A 21636-nucleotide genomic window follows, 5' to 3' on the forward strand; every position below is an offset into this window, starting at 1 on the left:
TTTATTACCAGGCCAGGGTTTTTAGGGGGGTGGTTCATTTTTCCATTTGAGCGGACCAAATTCCTGGTATACCCCTCTCCTTATAACATGTTACTAATAGGGTGCTTTTTAACATATAGCAATAATTATTATTATAAAAAGATTATTATAAAAAGTCATTTTAAAGACATATTGATGTGCACGGTAAATCCAGCCAAACGTTATATATTTTTTTTGTTTACTCTGAGCAGACCTTCAGGCCGGGTGGGGGGTCACCCAAACCCCCCCTGGCTACGGGCCTGCTCGGTGTGGGCCTGTAATGGCTTATACTTCTTAGACCATTGGTCCCTTGCATGGGCCATTTTCACCATTCTGCTACCCAACCCCCCTACCCTCGCATGTCACACTCTTGCTATTATCCACTGTTAGGGGTGGACCATTAAAAATTTGGGGAGGGAGGGTGGCAATTAAAAAAAACGTGCATGGCCAATTCTTAACAAAAAAAAAAACTTGCAGAACTCCAAGCACTAAAGACAAACTTGCAAAACCTAAATGTCAAAGTCTGCACTTTAAAGCACAATTATTTTGGCCTCAGCCCAGTACCTGGAAAACTGTAGTTTGTTGAAAGCAGTTTCTTTTCCTTACTTTTTTATAACATGTGTTTTCCAAATTTTTTTCTTGATTGACTTACAAAAAATCTGTATTTTCTGCCCTCAGGGGTATACATTCAAACACCTCTACCCAAATATTTTATGGGCCTGTGATCACCAGAAGGATTTCCTCTGTCCCACTGTTTGCACTTTTTACCCCTCCATCCCTGTTCTCTCCTCATCAATCCACTGGGAGAAAGGGCCTAAAACATGGGACACTGCCCTTTCATTAATCCTTTTTTTCTTTCCTTTTTTCTACAATGCTAACACCCCAAATTCTGCAACCTCAACCCTTGCATTTTCTTTTATCTAATATACAGTTCACCTGTCCCCAGTGACCTAGTGCAATTAATAGGTGCTAAACTGGTTTGCAATGAATGGTGAGCTACTTTAATCCATAGGTGTCAAACTAGTTTGTAATGAATGGTGAGCGACTTTAATTGAAAGGCATCAAACTAATTTTTAATGAATGGTGAGCTACTTTAATTCATAGGTGTCAAACTAGTTTGTAATGAATGGTGAGCGACTTTAATTGAAAGGCATCAAACTAATTTTTAATGAATGGTGAGCTACTTTAATTCAAAGGTGTCAAACTAGTTTGTAATGAATGGTGAGCTACTTTAATTCAAAGGTGACAAACTAGTTTGAAATGAATATGGTGAGCTAGATTAATTCATAGGTGTCAAACCATTTTGTAATGAATGGGCAAGCTAGCTTAATTTGTACAGTAAAGGTGTCAAAGTGTTTTACACATCTCTAGTTTAATTGCCCTTTACAACCAAATAGCAAAGAACTCTCAAAGTTAGTAACAACTAAAATTATATTAACCACCATAATAAAATATTTTATTGATTCAAAAATACAATGTTTCATTAAAAAGTGCAAAAAATAAAGCTCTTTCTCTTTTTCAATAAGCATATCATTAAACTTTTAAAATCTATCAAAAACATAAATTCTTAAACCTAGCCTATTACAGCCAAGACTTGAACCAGGTAAGCATAACCTGCTTATTATAATGGGCTATTATAATGAAGAGTTGTCTATAAACTATCCTGTCGGTTCGACTAACAGAATGTTTGTGTTGGTGACATCAATTATTCAACTCCATGTTGTTATGTCTTCCACCCGTAATACATCAACATTTGCAAGGATATTACAAACATATACCACTCCTGTTAAAAAAACAAAAAACAAATAATACAACAGCATGACTGATAAGCGAAGTTTCCGATGTATGTACTCAATATCTTACAATTATTCCTTGAGTGTGAAGCGTTTTAGTCTGGGCCTATCTACTCTGAGACCATTTGCACAAGAGGAATAAATGTTTTAGTCAAATTACATTAGTAGGCCAATTTATTAATCCAAAACTCTTATCTTCTCTGGTCATTTGCCATTTTATGGCTTTAAGATCTGGCATGTTTCTCTAGGGATACAGTATATAGCTAATATCCTATTAATAGGGCAACCAATCAGAATGCAGCATTTATGATAGAGTACTACACTAGTGTGATTTGGCTAAAATTAGACAGTATCTACTGAACTTCAATATTTTGTTTCAGCCACTAAACAGGTCATCCCTCCCCCCACCCCACCCCCCATGAACAGCAAAATAACATTCTAATCTGAATATCTGAAGAGAAACAAGATAAAGGACTCACTTGAGTGAAATATCTCCAACTTTTGTTTGTTGTTAGTCATCATCATCGTCGTCATCTGGGGTGAAAATATTCCATTCCTCCAAAAAGCAGGCTAGTTTCTTTGATACGATTCCTCCAAAATACACCCCGGGTAAAACAATCATAGCGGCCTTCACAGCTCCAAAAGCTTTCCTCGTGGGCTCTGGCTGAATACTTGGCTTTGAACATAGCAGGGCTTTTCTTATAGAGACTGTCGTAGCATGATTTAGTGTCTTTTTCAGATAAAGCGAAAACATATTCCACGGCAAGAAATCAACTACCCACTAGAATTTCGTTTCCAAACCGAAAGATCTTCGGAGAGCGTCCGAACATAAATTTAGAGTTCGGTTTGGTATTCGGTGAGACTTCGGGATTCTGAGGAATCATGTGAAAATATATTTCCTTTGATTAAAGATTTAGCTTTTTCTAGACCATTATTCATATTCTACAATTTTTTCAATAATGTTTTTTAAATAATGTGTTCATTTATTTTAATATGTCGAGTTTCTGATCAATAAACCATCGGTGATTACCCAGAAGGCGTAGGGGCGCCAGTATTTAGAATCTGCGCCATTTCTTCAACGTTTCACAGGAACCTTCAAAGCTCTTTCGATTTTGTTGAATTTCTTTTGCTTAGAGTTTTATAGAAACTGTATCAGATGCTTTAGTTTAAATACAGAGTTTCGTTTCCGCCTCAGTTAGATTTTTTTTCTGTTTTTTTGTCGTTTAACTTTCAATTTTTGAACGTTTATTTTCTCTTCAAAGCGAACACATGGAACGCTACTAAAACACTTGGTCGTAGTTGATCCAGTTGTCGGAGTTTCCACTCATCTTACATAATTTCCGCAGGTCTGTTTTCGATGTCTTGTATTCATTACAAGTTTCGGAGTAGTTTAGAGTATGACACGGTTACATTCGATGGGCTGGGGATCTCTCTTGCCGACCTCAAAAAGGCCATTATGGCTCAAAAGAAGTTTGGTAAAACAACCGACTTCGACTTGGAAATAACGAATGCTCAGACAAAGGAAGGTAGGAAAAAGACAGCGAAACCCATTTTTTTATTTGTGTTGCTATACCATTGAAGTCTTTTTCAGCTTCCATTCGCATGAGCTCACGATTTGTGTATTTTTCGTCAGTGTACAAAGATGAAAGTGTTCAAATTCCCAAGAATTCTTCCGTGATTATCAGACGTATTCCAACAGGAACTCGCAGCAAATCTCAGTTGGCAGCGTAAGTATTTATCACTCACTCTCTCTCCCTTTTTGGTGACTTGTCATGAGTATTCAAAATACCTGCTACTTGTAAGATCAACATGACCTTGAGGCAAGCATTTTTTCGATGGAAATCTCTACTTAACTCTTTTCTATTATAAAGAATAAATATATATTTAGCCGCTATCTGAGCCTTGGCATTTCTTAGTATCTCACGCCGAACGTTCTTTATGAAAAGGTTCTTATACAACAGTGTATTTTGAAATTTTGAGTAAAGCATTGTGAACTATTGTATTTTATTTTTGTTTTATTACCTTTGCCATTTAACATGAGTAAGGGAATAACGAATTTACACGACAAATCGCAGTGAAAGCAACAGCTATAGGCCAACTACTGCGAGCCCAACTTAGTAAATTTACTGTCAACTCTTTCCTTACCCTGTAATGGACAATAAATAACCATCCCTAGGGTGTCCAAATAGCAAGAGTTGACTCTATGTATTATGAATTGGTAGCAACACAACAGTTTGACGACAAATTATTATAGTTGTAAACACAGGTTATTCTTGTCTTTTCCAGGGAGAAGGCAGATCCAAGTGCGGGGGGACTTCCCAAAACAGTATGTATTTATTAGATCTCTATCATAGGCGTGTTAGTATTCAATAGCATGGTTTATAAGTGTGCATATTAATAACTTTTTATAGCAAGGTATCTTACTTGTACCCGGCCTCTGGCTGCCAAATGATTGCTAAACGGATATAAACATTACTACTAAAAAGTATTATGTTGTGTTTTACATATTAATAAACTTTTAAAACCTTCTAGTGTTATGCACCATGTTTTTGTTGCATATTTCATGAATAAATATCACAAGCAATAATGCATGTATCAATATAAAGCCGGAGGGGGGACTTTTTAGATGTAGGGCATTTGACATTTTGTGCATTTTTTCATCAAATTCCTGACCTCTGGACCGAAAAGGAGTTCAAATGACTGGAAAATCCCTTACCTGTACATGGAAAAAATGTCAAATCTGATCAATTTTTTTTTTCAAATCCAAATTTGTTCTTGTATTAAATTTGTCGATCGGACTTCAGAGAGAGAGAAGATTCCGAAAGATCAAGCTTTTTAAAGCGAACAAGAAAGCTTCCATCCCAAGAAAATCAACACACGATGTACAGCAATACAGAGTGAATAATTGCCTTTTATTTTGTTCAATGATTACTACAAATAACAGCAATTTCTCGCTATCTTGTTAGGCCTGAGCTTGGAGAAAGCATCCATAAAATCATGGGACGAACACGCCTCTTAAACACTCACTCACGCCTAAAACTACTTTTCAAACAACATAAACATTGCAATCGATATTTGATACAGCATTTTTAATGTTAAAATGTTTAAGCTGCATACAATTTACCTTGAAAGCTTGACTTTTTGACTCAGCAACGTCAAACAACGTTTTTGACACCTCAGTCTAGCCAAAGTCTAGAACCGAGGCAAGAGCCATGCTTCTCAACCTGTTAAGTTTTGAACCCAGGGCCCACGCAAAGAATTCAAATGGCCTCGGTCCACCGCGCCAAAATTCAAACAGCCCCAGTCTCCTGCAAAGGCATATTTATATGTACAGATGACCCTGGGGCAAATTTCGTAGTCAAATTTTCCAGGTGGGGAGGAAAAAGGTGTTCACCTGCCCGTCCCCTCCCCCCTCGGGCTTTACATTGATGCATGCATAAATTTATAAACCTAAAAAAATAATTTGATGGTTTTTGACAGCCAAGGCCTAATATTTTATCTGTAAGTTGAAAGAGAGGGCAAATATAACATGACACATGTTTTTTTTAGTGATTCACATTCTGTTTACACCAGTTTTTACGTCGATACCAACAAGTGGTATTATGACTCTCAGGAAGCAATGATTATAAACTTTCTTGCCCTGTGACCCATGTTTGCCCTCATCTCTCCTTTAACTTAGTAGTTGCGTCATTACTTAGTAATACCTAATAAGTAGAACGTCAATAAAGAGCAGTGTCTCCTTGTGACAGTTGATTCCAAGTTTGTGTAGACTTGGTACTATAATGATCAGTGAGCTATAGCAAACTAAGACTCTTGTCACTCCGGGGGGAGTGCACACAAGGACTCGTGAGCCATTGGGCCGTAGATTGAGAACTGCACCAAGATTTATTGATAAATCTCTATATCAGAGCAAAGACTCAAATACATCTGCTCAGTGAGCAGACAAAAACATGAACATCACGTAACCAGTATTGGTTGCCACTCATATTGTTCCAATAATAAAGATGTGTGCAATCTTAAAAGGGCGTGAGCCTTGTGAATTGCATTAAGTTTCTTGGGGGTTCCATGTGTTTCCCCAAGTGTTCACAGCTAAAGAAAGCTAGCAAAGCACTTTTACAGAAGGTAACACTGCGGGTTATGTTGCCATAAAGCATTCAGCATTTTTCAATTGGAAAGGTCTGATGGGCACTGTGTCTACTTCATGGCATTTTCTCAAGTGATGTGGAAGTTCTATACAATATCATGATGCAGATGGGCTGATGTAACTGGAAATTGATCCAAGCTACTCTTCTATGGATAAAGTAATTGCAACTCTGCGGGTTTGTTGCAAGTAAACAAGTCATGGGATGTGTATCAAGTTGGTGTGCCTTTGATGTCTCACATACAGTATCTTGATGGTACAATGGATAACCTGCAAGACTGCATTGTTTTATCAACATTCTGATGTGTTTTCACCTGCCTTATGGCCCCTTGCCCAAGTGTTGTATGAGCTTCTCCAAAACCCCCCTCTGTTTCCTGCCCAAACACTCAGGCCCAGCCTGTAGCAATGCATACAGTATTTTTGGTTTGTGACTGTATGTTTTAAGTACAGTAATACAGTAGAAGCACATGACTTAGACAAGTGTAGCCTACACCTACCCAATCACAACCAACTTTTAGCTTGTTGACAATCCACCATTTCCCCCTCCTCTCCCTTAATAGTTTTGAATAAAGGAATAACACATTTGCTTGTAAGGCAGGATGGATGGCAGTTCTCCAAAAGGGGTGTGGCAACATGCTGGTTATTTGGCTATTATAAAGTGTCAATAGACTTGTGTCTAGGTGCAGGCGTTGCCTAACAGGGTGTATGGAATTGTTATCATTTCCTCTATAGAAAAGCGATTTACAAGATCTTCAGGATACCTCCAAGAAAAACAAGGTACACATGCAAGGCTGATTTTTTGGACGTAAAAAAACTCGTATTTTCTGGAGATAAAACAATATTTTGAAATAAGTTGCTCCTCTTGAAAAACAGCCTCCCTCAAAGAAACACTGTAGCTGAGGCATGAAATATTGAATAAGTGCCTTGGTGCTATTCAAGCAATTCAATAATGTGATGTTGGTTGTTGCTGTGATGTTAATGTTGATTGAAGCTATGTGAAATCCTTTATTGCTTTAGTTGTATTTTGAATGTATGTTTTTTGATGTTGTATGTACTGTATGTATGAGTTTTGTGTGTGAGTAGGCTTAGTGCTGTGTTTCTTTGATGGTATTGCCAGTGTATATCTATACTATGATAAGCAGTGTGTCTGTTGGGCAAGTGTTTTTGATTGGTCAAGCAGTTAGACGCCGTCAACATGCACTAGTGTTTTGATAATTTGGATGTAGGTATTGTATAGCTGTTGGTAATTGGGTTGATGAATGGAGGATGGTGATGCTGGGGGCATGTTGTAGAATAACTAGGTGTTTTGTTATGTTGTTGTGCGGTGATGTTGCTGTTTGATGGTGTTGTTTTGTTATGTGATGCCATTGTATATGTGATGCTGTTGTTATGTGGTGCTGTTGTATGATGTTATTTGATAGTGTAGTTTCGTTGTGTTGTTGTTTGATAGTGTTGTTTGATTGTGTTGTTATGTGGTGCTGTTGTATGATGTTGTTTGATGGTGTTGTTTCATTATGTTGTCATGTGATGTTGTTTTATTATGTTGTTGTGTGATGTTGTTTTTATTATGTTTTTGTGTGATGATGTTGTTTCATTATGTTGTGTGATGATGTTGTTTTTATTATGTTTTTGTGTGATGATGTTGTTTCATTATGTTGTTGTGTGATGATGTTGTTTAATTATGTTGTTGTGTGATGATGTTGTTTCATTATGTTATTGTGTGATAATGTTGTCTCATTATGTTGTTGTGTGATAATGTTGTATCATTATGTTGCTGTGTGACATAGGTTCATTAATTGGTTATGTGATGGTGTTGTTTAATAATGATGTTGTGTGATGGTGTTTTTTACTATGTTGTGGGGTATGGTGTTGTTTGATTATGTTGTTGTGTTACTAAGGCATTGTGTATAATGTGCTGTTTTAGTTGTAGTATGTTGAAGTGTTATGTGGTTTGTACAGTAAGTAGGTAATGTGGTTTGTACAGTAAGTGGTGTAGTGGTGATGTGGTTTGTACAGTAAGTGGTGTAGTGGTAATGTGGTTTGTACAGTAAGTGGTGTAGTGGTGATGTGGTTTGTACAGTAAGTGGTGTAGTGGTAATGTGGTTTGTACAGTAAGTGGTGTAGTGGTAATGTGGTTTGTACAGTAAGTGGTGTAGTGGTAATGTGGTTTGTACAGTAAGTGGTGTAGTGGTAATGTGGTTTGTACAGTAAGTGGTAATGTGGTTTGTACAGTAAGTGGTGTAGTGCTAATGTGGTTTGTACAGTAAGTGGTGTAGTGGTAATGTGGTTTGTACAGTAAGTGGTGTAGTGGTAATGTGGTTTGTACAGTAAGTGGTGTAGTGGTAATGTGGTTTGTACAGTAAGTGGTGTAGTGGTAATGTGGTTTGTACAGTAAGTGGTGTAGTGGTAATGTGGTTTGTACAGTAAGTGGTGTAGTGGTGATGTGGTTTGTACAGTAAGTGGTGTAGTGGTAATGTGGTTTGTACAGTAAGTGGTGTAGTGGTAATGTGGTTTGTACAGTAAGTGGTGTAGTGGTAATGGGAGCTAGTAATTAATTTCCTAAAATATCAACCATCTCCCACATGTGCACTCAACTTAATGGGCTCAACTATCAAAAGGGTTACCTGCTACAAGTTTCTTGGAGTTTTCATTAGTCATGACCTGTCTTGGAATAATCATGTAGAACACGTGTTCAGTAAGGCAAATAAGCGCCTGTACTCGTTAAGACTTCTCAAAAAGGCTGGCTTATCAGTACATGATTTGTGTACTATTTATTGCGCGCTCATAAGGTCTGTACTCGAGTATGCGTCGCCGGTGTGGGCTGCTCTACCGGAATACCTATCTGAGCACCTGGAGTCTATACAGAAAAGAGCTTTAAAAATCATTCTAAGGCACGAATATACGAGCTATAGTAGTGCCCTTGCCTCAACGTCTCTCCAATTTTTGTCTGAGAGAAGGGATGAAGCATGTCGGAAATTTATGGCAAGAGCTAAAACTGTTGAACCCTTAAAATCTGTGGTTAATAACATGACAACTGTCCAACATGGATATAATTTGAGATCAGGAAATGAGAAAATAATAGGACCGCAAGCTAAAACTTGTAGCTTTAGAGATTTTGTGACTGTGCGCTATTGTTAGTTTCTGTGTGACGACCTCTCACTTGTAATTCAGCCATGATAGCTGCAATGGTGTAGAAATAAACATATATATTATTAACATATATATTATTATTATTATAATGTGGTTTGTACAGTAAGTGGTGTAGTGGTAATGTGGTTTGTACAGTAAGTGGTGTAGTGGTAATGTGGTTTGTACAGTAAGTGGTGTAGTGGTAATGTGGTTTGTACAGTAAGTGGTGTAGTGGTAATGTGGTTTGTACAGTAAGTGGTGTAGTGGTAATGTGGTTTGTACAGTAAGTGGTGTAGTGGTAATGTGGTTTGTACAGTAAGTGGTGTAGTGGTAATGTGGTTTGTACAGTAAGTGGTGTAGTGGTGATGTGGTTTGTACAGTAAGTGGTGTAGTGGTGATGTGGTTTGTACAGTAAGTGGTGTAGTGGTGATGTGGTTTGTACAGTAAGTGGTGTAGTGGTAATGTGGTTTGTACAGTAAGTGGTGTAGTGGTAATGTGGTTTGTACAGTAAGTGGTGTAGTGGTAATGTGGTTTGTACAGTAAGTGGTGTAGTGGTAATGTGGTTTGTACAGTAATTGGTAATGTGGTTTGTACAGTAAGTGGTAATGTGGTTTGTACAGTAAGTGGTAATGTGGTTTGTACAGTAAGTGGTAATGTGGTTTGTACAGTAAGTGGTAATGTGGTTTGTACAGTAAGTGGTGTAGTGGTAATGTGGTTTGTACAGTAAGTGGTGTAGTGGTGATGTGGTTTGTACAGTAAGTGGTGTAGTGGTGATGTGGTTTGTACAGTAAGTGGTGTAGTGGTGATGTGGTTTGTACAGTAAGTGGTGTAGTGGTAATGTGGTTTGTACAGTAAGTGGTGTAGTGGTAATGTGGTTTGTACAGTAAGTGGTGTAGTGGTAATGTGGTTTGTACAGTAAGTGGTGTAGTGGTAATGTGGTTTGTACAGTAATTGGTAATGTGGTTTGTACAGTAAGTGGTAATGTGGTTTGTACAGTAAGTGGTAATGTGGTTTGTACAGTAAGTGGTAATGTGGTTTGTACAGTAAGTGGTAATGTGGTTTGTACAGTAAGTGGTGTAGTGGTAATGTGGTTTGTACAGTAAGTGGTAATGTGGTTTGTACAGTAAGTGGTGTAGTGGTAATGTGGTTTGTACAGTAAGTGGTAATGTGGTTTGTACAGTAAGTGGTGTAGTGGTGATGTGGTTTGTACAGTTAGTGGTAATGTGGTTTGTACAGTAAGTGGTGTAGTGGTAATGTGGTTTGTACAGTAAGTGGTAATGTGGTTTGTACAGTAAGTGGTGTAGTGGTAATGTGGTTTGTACAGTAAGTGGTGTAGTGGTGATGTGGTTTGTACAGTAAGTGGTGTAGTGGTAATGTGGTTTGTACAGTGGAAGTTGTAGTATGTTGTAGTGTCATTCTGATGTTGATGTTTAGATGGTTGATCTTGTGTATGGTGTTGTATTAGTTGTTGTGGGTGATAGTGATGATGTGTATTGGTGTTTAAATGGTCGATCTTGTGTATGGTGTTGTATTTGTTGTTGTGGGTGATAGTGATGATGTGTTTTAGTGTTTAGATGAGTGATCTTGTGTATGGTGTTGTAATTGTTGTTTTGGGTGGTAGTGGTGATGAGGTTAAGTTTTTAGATGGGTGATCTTGTGTATGGTGTTGTATTAGTTGTCATGGGTGGTAGTGATGATGCATTTCAGTGTTTAGATAAGTGACCTTGTGTATGGTGTTGTAATTGTTGTTTTAGTTGGTAGTGGTGATGAGTTTAAGTGTTTAGATGGGTGATCTTGTGTATGGTTTGTGTATTAGCTGTTGTGGGTGGTAGTGACATTGTTTATTGGGGTTAAGATGAGTGATCTTGTGTATGGTGTTGTATTAAGTGTTGTGGGTGGTAGTGATGATTTGTATTGGTGTTTAGATGGTTGATCTTGTGTATGGTGTTGTATTAGTTGTTGTGGGTGATAGTGATGATGTGTATTGGTGTTTAGATGGTAGATCTTGTGTATGGTGTTGCATTAGATGTTGTGGGTGACAGTGACGTTGTTTATTGGGGTTAAGATGTTTGATCTTGTGTATGGTGTTGTATAAGTTGTTGGGGGTGGTAGTGACAATGTGTATTGGTGTTTAGATGGTGGATCTTGTGAATTCGGATGCCTCTGAAGATGACAAGCTCAAGGCAATGATGAATCAAGCAGGGGAAGACTGGCAGCCAACCAAGTAAGTGATAAAGTGGTGTTGAAGACAACAAAAAAGGTTGGTGAAGATAAGGGTGTTGATGACAAGGGTGTGGATGAAAAGGGTGTTGATTACAAATTTGGTGATAACAAGGGTGTTCATGAAAAGGGTAGTTTTCACATAGGTGGTTTCAAAAAGGGTGGTAATGACAAGGATGTTGGCGACAAGGGTGTTGTTGCCAAGGGTGGATAAGACATGGGTGGTGGTTTGAATTAAATTAATTAAAATTATGTTATCTATGTGTGAGGTCAGGGTATAGGCCTAATGTTGATTGTGTGCTGTGTTTATTAGCTATGTACGAGGTCGTGGTAGAGGAATGATGTCAGGGCCACTCCCCCCTAACTACGTTTGCTACCGGTGTAACCAGCCAGGGCACTTCATCAGAAACTGCCCTAAAAACGGGGTAAGCATTTGATTCCACACAAGGCAAAGGCAAAATAATCATTGTCAGTATTGCCTTCTGTATTTCCCTACAGACTCGTGTAGGTTTGTAATCTTTATGATTATTTTCAGATGAAGCAAGTGATTGGAATTCCAAAAACTTTTGTGGAAAATGCTATTCGCAGCTCTTCACCAAGCCAAGAGTAAGTAATGTATACTCGCTAAAGGAAGCATGGCCATTTGCTTGCCTGGAAGTTATCACCTGTTCTGTTTGTGGAGGGGAGGGGGAGGGAGTGATGGGAGAATGGGGGCAGAAACTAGAAATTCTGATTCTGAATGGGATCACGTCTGTCAATTGATCTTTTTTTGTAGAATGCCCAAATTCCTTTTTTAAGGCTTACTTGGCACATTGTGCAGAATAGCACCAGACTGGAAACTTAGTGACAGATAAAATCCTTGTTTGGATGATCCTCTGACCAATAGCTGTGCATATCATAATTTACCCATTATTTCATGAACACAGAAAAGAAACACCCATGTGCATTGCATAACCACAGACTTCACCTTTATCTGATAAAAAAATATCATGTATGCTCACTGCCTGCAGTCTCTAACCCAGTAGTTTGCATATTTTCAGTGAGTCCAAAAAGTCTAAGAAGGAAGATGGCCCCAAGACGTTAGTCCCTGCGGCTGACGTCCCAGCAGCCAAAGCCGACCGCAAGGTGCCTTCTGAGTTACGGTGCCCCATGTGCAAAAACCTGCTCACAGATACCGTCCTTATTCCGTGCTGCGGGACTAGTTACTGCGATGAATGTAAGTTATTTAAATCACATATTATTATTACTTTGATAAATCAACATCCTTGAATCACTCTCGTTAGCCAACTTTAGATGGCTTCGAATCTCGTTGCACAACAAAAAGGTCAACTAATTAAAAAGCTACAAATTTTATTCTGCTATGAACTGAAATTTGACTGAATAAGAAACAAATTGTAAAAATTTGTTGAAAAAAGTTTACAGAATACTAAAAGAGATTGCAATAAAAGAGGCATGGTTGTTCATCTGGTTTTATAGACTATTGAACACAGTGCAAATAATATGATATTTTTTTCAGTAGCAAATCAAATCAGCAAAATTTTATTTTCCAAATTGATCAGAGTTTGAACCATTTAAAACAAAAGCAGAACAACAAGTCTGTCCAACAGACTCTTGGATTTTAAAATGTCATACACCACTTGCTATTGTACTTGTAAATGAACTAATAGTTGTTTGTATAATCCAGGCATCCGGACATACCTCCTGGAGAATGAGCAAGAATGTCCGACGTGTGGAGCAGAAAGTGTGTCTCCTGACTCCCTGATTATCAACAAGCAGCTCCGCCAGGTAAACACAAACAGCTCTGCCATGTAAACACAAACAGCTCCGCCAGGTAAACACAAATCAATCTGCCATGTAAACAATAACAGCTTCGCCAGGTAAACACAAATAACTGCAAGGTAAACACAAATAACTCTGCCATCTAAAACACAAACAGCTCCGCCAGCTAAACACAAATAACTCTGCCATGTACAGTAAACACCAACAGCTCCGCCAGGTAAACACAAATAACTCTGCCATGTAAAGAACAACAGCTCCGCCAGGTAAACACAAATAATTCTGCCATGTAAACACAAACACCTCCGCCAGGTAAGCACAAATAACTCTGCCATGTACAGTAAACACCAACAGCTCCGCCAGGTAAACACAAATAACTCTACCATGTAAACACAAACAGCTCTGCCAGGTAAACACAAATAACTCTGCCATGTAAACACAAACAGCTCTGCCAGGTAAACACAAATAACTCTGCCATGTAAACAATAACAGCTCGGCCAGGTAAACACAACTCTAGGGAAATATTTTGCATCACGAGTTTGCTCATAGAGCCTTTGATGATCATATGGCCCAGTTACCAGTTAACCCAGTTAATTGTGAAACATTCTGTGTAATGAAATGATAACCCTCTGTTCTGTGTTATCCAGGCTGTGAACAACTTCCGTAATGTTAGACCAGCAAGCCCATTTATGCCAGAAATTGACAGTCCTGGTCAGACTGCCCAGAATAAACAAGTACCAGATAGTGGACCAGGGGAGAAGAAGGCAAGGTAAAAGATCTAATCAATATAATATGGTATACTGTATCTTCTGCATTTTCTGCCCATACTGTACAAATCCACAAACCGATCTACTGTATTTTAACCATAATACTGAATAATGTATGTAGTACATATTTATGAATCTGTAGACTGCATTTTCATAGCTATGCTAAAAAATATGCTATAAATCTTTTACCTGTATTTTTATAGTGACTCTGTGAAGAAAGAAATTGAGGAGCCGCCTTCAGAGCCTCAAGGTCAGTATTCTAAGTATTAAAGATGTGTTTTTTCACCTTTCTTACATTTCATATAATATTTGAAGCAATAGAACTAACACCTATAAAGTATTAGTATATAAACCTCACAAAAACAAGCGATTTGGTTGGTTGAGAAACTCGGGATAAAATGCAATATACACCTCTTAGGAGGTGGATATTTTCCTGCAACCCGAAATCAAGCAAAATAGCAGGTGTAACAGCCGATTTGCAAGTGTTTCCAAAAAGAAAATTGCTCAAAAGCTCATTTTATATACTAAAACAATTATACCATGTCCATTTTGGCGGATTGTGGCTTAAAAATGTATTTTGCTACTATCCACCTCTATGGAAATGAATTGTTAAATATATGAAGCAATAGAACTAACATGTAACGTGTGAAGCATACCAATAATAGTAACACGTTGCCTATATCTTATTTGTGATGTTTGTTTGATGCAGAAACACCAAGGAATGGAGCAGAACCAAAGGACTCAACTCCTGAGGTGAGGACCCAGGCACGATCTCCTTAGTACACACAAATAACACACTTGAACTTTAACTATAGACTCCAGTCGACCTAGCCTCGGTTCCCTCTATATGCAAACAAGACACCCCAGCTTCAACCATACAATTCAACCATAAAGGAACTTGCATATAATGGATAAACACGAAGCAGACATAATAACAGAGGACTCAGGCAGAGAAATGGCGGAAAAAAGCATTTACACCAAGAAGAGATACTTAAAAAGCCATGCGAAAGTGGCTGTGATTTAGTACAATGGCAATTCCAATGGCAATCCCTATTCAAAACACTAATACAGTGAGGCCAAATTCCATACCTTAGAAAGTTTGAATTTTCCAGTGAATTTTTACTTACACATTTTATTATTACTTTACTTGCGTAAAGAACACCGTAAAGAAACACCTTTGATGCGACAGACACTAATATTATTGCCGCTTTAATTAATTTAAAAAGGTCCTGTGTGCTTGTTATAAGGATATAATTTATTTTATGTTTTCTCTTATTTGAACATTTTTTTCTTAAAGCCAAGCAAAATCATCACATCACCAAGAAGCGACCATGAAACAGGCAGTCCATCCGCTCACAGAGACAGACAACTGGGTAAGATGTCACGAGGTGTTGATAGAATAGCTCACACATACAGACAACAGGATAGTATGTCATGAGGTGATGATGGAATAGCTCACAGAGACAGACAACAGGATAGTATGTCATGAGGTGTTGATAGAATAGCTCACACATACAGACAACAGGGTAAGATGTCATTGAAATACGATACGGACCGACTTTAACCCGGTGAATAACTTTTTTTTTTTCAGCGCCAGCGAAAACATACTTTGAGCGAGCAGCGCGCGCAAAATATCGATTCTCAGACCTAGGGCAGATATAGGAATCTCCGGACCGCTCTATTAGCCGATCAGAATGCAGGATTCGTTACTGTGACCGCTAAAAAACATATATTTATTTCCACAGGTCTTCCACTCCCTGGCAACACCTCGCACATGACCCATTCCAGGTAAGTTAGTATGACTTCCTGACCAATAAGCCCATGCATTGCCCTATATCCCTAAATGGAGTCGTAGTTGTAAATATGAGATGACCCATTCCAGGTAAGTTAGTATGACTTCCTGTTCAATTAGCCCATGCATTGCCCTATATCCCTAAATGGAGTCGTTGTTGTAAATATGAGATGACCCAATCCAGGTAAGTTAGTATGACTTCCTGTCCAATTAGCCCATGCATTGCTCTGTATCCCTAAATGGAGTCGTTGTTGTAAATATGAGATGACCCAATCCAGGTAAGTTAGTATGACTTCCTGTCCAATTAGCCCATGCATTGCCCTATATCCCTAAATGGAGTCGTTGTTGTAAATATGAGATGACCCATTCCAGGTAAGTTAGTATGACTTCCTGTCCAATTAGCCCATGCATTGCTCTGTATCCCTAAATGGAGTTGTTGTTGTAAATATGAGATGACCCAATCCAGGTAAGTTAGTATGACTTCCTGACCAATAAGCCCATGCATTGCCCTATATCCCTAAATGGAGTCGTAGTTGTAAATATGAGATGACCCAATCCAGGTAAGTTAGTATGACTTCCTGTCCAATAAGCCCATGCATTGCTCTGTATCCCTAAATGGAGTTGTTGTTGTAAATATGAGATGACCCAATCCAGGTAAGTTAGTATGACTTCCTGTCCAATAAGCCCATGCATTGCCCTATATCCCTAAATGGAGTCGTAGTTGTAAATATGAGATGACCCAATCCAGGTAAGTTAGTATGACTTCCTGTCCAATTAGCCCATGCATTGCTCTGTATCCCTAAATGGAGTTGTTGTTGTAAATATGAGATGACCCAATCCAGGTAAGTTAGTATGACTTCCTGACAAATAAGCTCATGCATTGCCCTATATCCCTAAATGGAGTCGTAGTTGTAAATATGAGATGACCCAATCCATGTAAGTTAGTATGACTTCCTGTCCAATTAGCCCATGCATTGCTCTGTATCCCTAAATGGAGTTGTTGTTGTAAATATGAGATGACCCAATCCAGGTAAGTTAGTATGACTTCCTGACAAATAAGCTCATGCATTGCCCTATATCCCTAAATGGAGTCGTAGTTGTAAATATGAGATGACCCAATCCATGTAAGTTAGTATGACTTCCTGTTCAATTAGCCCATGCATTGCTCTGTATCCCTAAATGGAGTTGTTGTTGTAAATATGAGATGACCCAATCCAGGTAAGTTAGTATGACTTCCTGTCCAATTAGCCCATGCATTGCTCTGTATCCCTAAATGGAGTCGTTGTTGTAAATATGAGATGACCCAATCCAGGTAAGTTAGTATGACTTCCTGTCCAATTAGCCCATGCATTGCTCTGTATCCCTAAATGGAGTTGTTGTTGTAAATATGAGATGACCCAATCCAGGTAAGTTAGTATGACTTCCTGTCCAATTAGCCCATGCATTGCTCTGTATCCCTAAATGGAGTCGTTGTTGTAAATATGAGATGACCCAATCCAGGTAAGTTAGTATGACTTCCTGTCCAATTAGCCCATGCATTGCTCTGTATCCCTAAATGGAGTTGTTGTTGTAAATATGAGATGACCCAATCCAGGTAAGTTAGTATGACTTCCTGACCAATTAGCCCATGCATTGCTCTGTATCCCTAAATGGAGTCGTTGTTGTAAATATGAGATGACCCAATCCAGGTAAGTTAGTATGACTTCCTGTCCAATTAGCCCATGCATTGCTCTGTATCCCTAAATGGAGTTGTTGTTGTAAATATGAGATGACCCAATCCAGGTAAGTTAGTATGACTTCCTGTCCAATTAGCCCATGCATTGCTCTGTATCCCTAAATGGAGTCGTTGTTGTAAATATGAGATGACCCAATCCAGGTAAGTTAGTATGACTTCCTGTCCAATTAGCCCATGCATTGCTCTGTATCCCTAAATGGAGTTGTTGTTGTAAATATGAGATGACCCAATCCAGGTAAGTTAGTATGACTTCCTGTCCAATTAGCCCATGCATTGCCCTATATCCCTAAATGGAGTTGTTGTTGTAAATATGAGATGACCCAATCCAGGTAAGTTAGTATGACTTCCTGTCCAATAAGCCCATGCATTGCCCTATATCCCTAAATGGAGTCGTAGTTGTAAATATGAGATGACCCAATCCAGGTAAGTTAGTATGACTTCCTGTCCAATTAGCCCATGCATTGCTCTGTATCCCTAAATGGAGTTGTTGTTGTAAATATGAGATGACCCAATCCATGTAAGTTAGTATGACTTCCTGACAAATAAGCTCATGCATTGCCCTATATCCCTAAATGGAGTCGTTGTTGTAAATATGAGAAGTTATTAGGGGACAGAACCTATGCCGTGCACAGAGTATGGAATAAGCTTCCCCTAAATATAAGAAATACCAATTTGTATTTTCATTTAGAAACATGCTAAAGACTCAATTTTAAAATTCCATTTCTTATCAGTTATATCATCCATGTTTGTAAAAGTAGTTTTGTAAGTACAATATATTGTATTTCAGGCCTGGTGAGCCACACCCAGTGGACCCCTCCCATCCGCATGGTGTTCCCCCACAAGGAGCCCTTCACGTTCCCCCCGTCAGGCCCCCTCATAGTCTGCCTGGGCCCGTCCTCATGGCTCAGCCAGGCCTGATGTCGGTGTCACTAGGGATCCGCCCTATGGCCAGCCAGCCCGTCATGGCCCATCCCATCATGCACATGGAGCCCATCATCAGAGTGCCAGGCCCGTTTGCTATGGGCATGCCTGGGTTCCCTGGCTTTAATGGCCCTGGCAGGATCGGACCTGGTGAAGGATTTGGTCCCCCTCCACTTAGCGAAGAAGAGTTTTATCGCTACCAGAGAAAGATGAAAATGAAGTAAGTACTTGTTGGAACACTGTAAATAACTAATAAAGATTTTGTAAAGATTGTCAACAAAGGTACCGTGTTTTTTCTCCTACAGCACGGATGCCCTTGATGTCTTGATTTAAAATTTTAGTGGACATTTTCAGTTCCTTTCCGGTGGTTGCAGTGTGGCTGAGTGAAATACTTCAAGCCAAATTCAATTCAAACTTTCATCTCATCCCATTGGATGGGATGGATGGGATTGGATTTGCCTATAATACTTACCATATAATACAAATGTGGAACCACACAGCAAACAGATTGGATTTATAACTCCTTATATCCTGCGAGCCGGCTCTCCTGTGTTATTTCGTTATCCACAGGAATCCCGACACTCCCAAAACAGAAATTTTCGAATTAACCCACTGGAGAGCCGGCTAGCAGGCTAAACTCTTTATCAACAATTTGATTTTTCAGACACAAGAAGAAAGAGGTGTTAAAATCACGAGGGAAAGAGCGTGACCCGTTACGTCACCCATCACGTGACTCGTCACGTGAGCGCACCAAGCATGGCGATGGACCCACCAACTTTGATGACGAGCTGTCCGAGTACCGTGCACTCCAACGCAGTCGTCAACACAAACCCTCGTCACGCAACACGTCAAGGTCACGCTCTCCAGTAAGGTCACGCTCTCCTATACACCCTCGCTCATGGTCACGGTCTGTATCGCATTCTCTCTCGCACTCAAGTGCGTCACGCTCGCCCACTCCAGAGGACTGGGACCGGTCACGTACTCCGTCACGCTCGCCCACACCCGACTCGCGGTCCCAAACATCTAACGGCGACAAGTCACGCAAGCACAGGAAGCGGAAGAAGACGCATAAACACAAACACGCGAAGAAAAGTAAGACGGAGGAGCAGACAGACGACGGTAAGACTGACAAGAAAAAATCCAAGAAAAAGTCCAAGGATAAGTCCAAAAACAAAGGCGAGAAAAGCAAAAATAAGGAAGAGGAGAGCAAAAATAAGGAAGAGAAGAGCAAAAATAAGGAAGAGGAGAGCAAAAATAAGGAAGAGGAGAGCAAAAATAAGGAAGAGAAAAGAGCGAAGAAGAAGGGGAAGGTCGCAGATGCTGGACAACCCTCAGAGGAGAGATCGGTAGGGGATGAAAACAAAGCAGGAAACAAAAATGAAAACCAGGACACAAAACCACTAACAGAACCCGAAACGATAGACCAACCATCTACAGGCGAAACCAAGAAACACAAAAAGCGAAAACATAAAAAGAAGCACAAGCGAAGAAAGAGTAAAGATGGTGGCAAGTTCAAGGCAGGAGAGAGCACCGCGGACTCACACGAGGACAGCGGTAAAGAGCAAGAAGAAGGTGATACTGACAGCAAACAGGCTAATCCAGTTAAGAGCTGACAAACCGGTTAAACCGGTATTTGACAAACAAGCCAAACCAGTTGAAAAACGACGTGGAGAGAGCTGACAAACTGTGCAAACCAGTTTACAGATGACAAACTGGTCAAACTAATTGAAAGTTACATGGATAGAGTGCCTTTGGTGCAAACGTAATGAACCAAAGCGATGTTGACAATTGCTTAAAAGAACTGCGATGGTAAATAGAGATGCTCATAGGCAAGGATTCTGATATCGGTGGTGATGATGTCAAATAGTTCAAACATCAATGCACCAACTCCACATACTTGTACATAGTACTGTTGAAATGCGAGTAGATCATTGCGTTTGCGTTATGACATTAATAGCCTTCCTGCACACGTGTAAGGTGTACGGCGGATGTAATAAACGAGTCATTATTTAGATAACAAACGTTGTGATCTGATCGTGCATGATCTATCGTGACAGTCTCCCTCGTTCGACCCTTTTCCTCACGTGACCGTCTCCCTCACGTGACCGTCTCCCTCACTCGACCGTCTTCCTCACGTGACCTACCTTACATGACCATCTCCCTCTCGTGGCCATCTACCTCACGTGACCGTCTACATCAGGTGACCATCTCCCTCACGTAACCGTCTACCTCACGTGACCTCTCCCTCACGTGACCGTCTACCTCGAGTGACCATCTCCCTCACGTGGCAATCTTGCGTGATTCTCTCCGTTGCGACACTTGCGTGATTGCCGTAAATTATTTAAAAAAAAAGGCCGTGGGCGTTAATTTAGATGGTTTGAGGAGGGGCGTTCATTAAAAACTAAAAACAAGTGTAGTGGGGATCTAACAAACACAAGTGTAGTGGGGATCTAACAAACACAAGTGTAGTGGGGATCTAACAAACACGTGTAGTGGGGATCTAACAAACACAAGTGTAGTGGGGATCTAACAAACACAAGTGTAGTGGGGATCTAACAAACACAAGTGAAGTGGGGATCTAACAAACACAAGTGTAGTGGGGATCTAACAAACACAAGTGTAGTGGGGATCTAACAAACACAAGTGTAGTGGGGATCTAACAAACACAAGTGTAGTGGGGATCTAACAAACACAAGTGTAGTGGGGATCTAACAAACACAAGTGAAGTGGGGATCTAACAAACAAGTGTAGTGGGGATCTAACAAACACAAGTGTAGTGGGGATCTAACAAACACAAGTGTAGTGGGGGTCTAACAAACACAAGTGTAGTGGGGATCTAACAAACACAAGTGTAGTGGGGATCTAACAAACAAGTGTAGTGGGGATCTAACAAACACAAGTGAAGTGGGGATCTAACAAACACAAGTGTAGTGGGGATCTAACAAACACAAGTGTAGTGGGGATCTAACAAACACAAGTGTAGTGGGGATCTAACAAACAAGTGAAGTATGGATCTAACAAACACAAGTGTAGTGGGGATCTAACAAACACAAGGGTAGTGGGGATCTAACAAACACAAGTGTAGTGGGGATATAACAAACACAAGTGTAGTGGGGATCTAACAAACACAAGTGTAGTGGGGATCTAACAAACACAAGTGTAGTGGGGATCTAACAAACACAAGTGTTGTGGGGATCTAACAAACACAAGTGTAGTGGGGATCTAACAAACACAAGTGTAGTGGGGATCTAACAAACACAAGTGTAGTGGGGATCTAACAAATACAAGTGTAGTGGGGATCTAACAAACACAAGTGTAGTGGGGATCTAACAAACACAAGTGTA

At 39.7% G+C, this 21636-nt stretch overlaps 1 protein-coding gene and 1 long non-coding RNA gene across 2 annotated transcripts; one reads left to right on the forward strand and one right to left on the reverse strand.

Annotated features, from left to right (window-relative positions):
* Positions 1–1134: 1134 nt before the first annotated feature.
* Positions 1135–2869, reverse strand: LOC116614403. Its single transcript, XR_004294509.2, has 2 exons — positions 2291–2869; positions 1135–1801 (listed from the first exon to the last, which is right to left on the reverse strand). It is a non-coding gene; the product is annotated as an uncharacterized LOC116614403 (long non-coding RNA).
* Positions 2870–2882: 13 nt separating this feature from the next.
* On the forward strand, positions 2883–20309 carry LOC5506912 (E3 ubiquitin-protein ligase RBBP6). Its single transcript, XM_048719642.1, has 16 exons — positions 2883–3337; positions 3445–3538; positions 4098–4137; positions 6685–6729; positions 11217–11305; positions 11615–11726; positions 11837–11907; positions 12342–12517; positions 12986–13086; positions 13725–13846; positions 14048–14094; positions 14554–14597; positions 15142–15217; positions 15590–15632; positions 18159–18512; positions 18957–20309. Exons 1-16 carry the CDS (start codon positions 3169–3171, stop codon positions 19903–19905), a joined length of 2532 nt encoding a protein of 843 aa, XP_048575599.1. The 5' UTR covers positions 2883–3168; the 3' UTR covers positions 19906–20309.
* The last annotated feature ends 1327 nt before the right edge of the window (positions 20310–21636 follow it).

The sequence above is a fragment of the Nematostella vectensis genome, chromosome 12, assembly GCF_932526225.1.
Source record: "Nematostella vectensis chromosome 12, jaNemVect1.1, whole genome shotgun sequence".
Lineage (NCBI taxonomy): Eukaryota > Metazoa > Cnidaria > Anthozoa > Actiniaria > Edwardsiidae > Nematostella > Nematostella vectensis.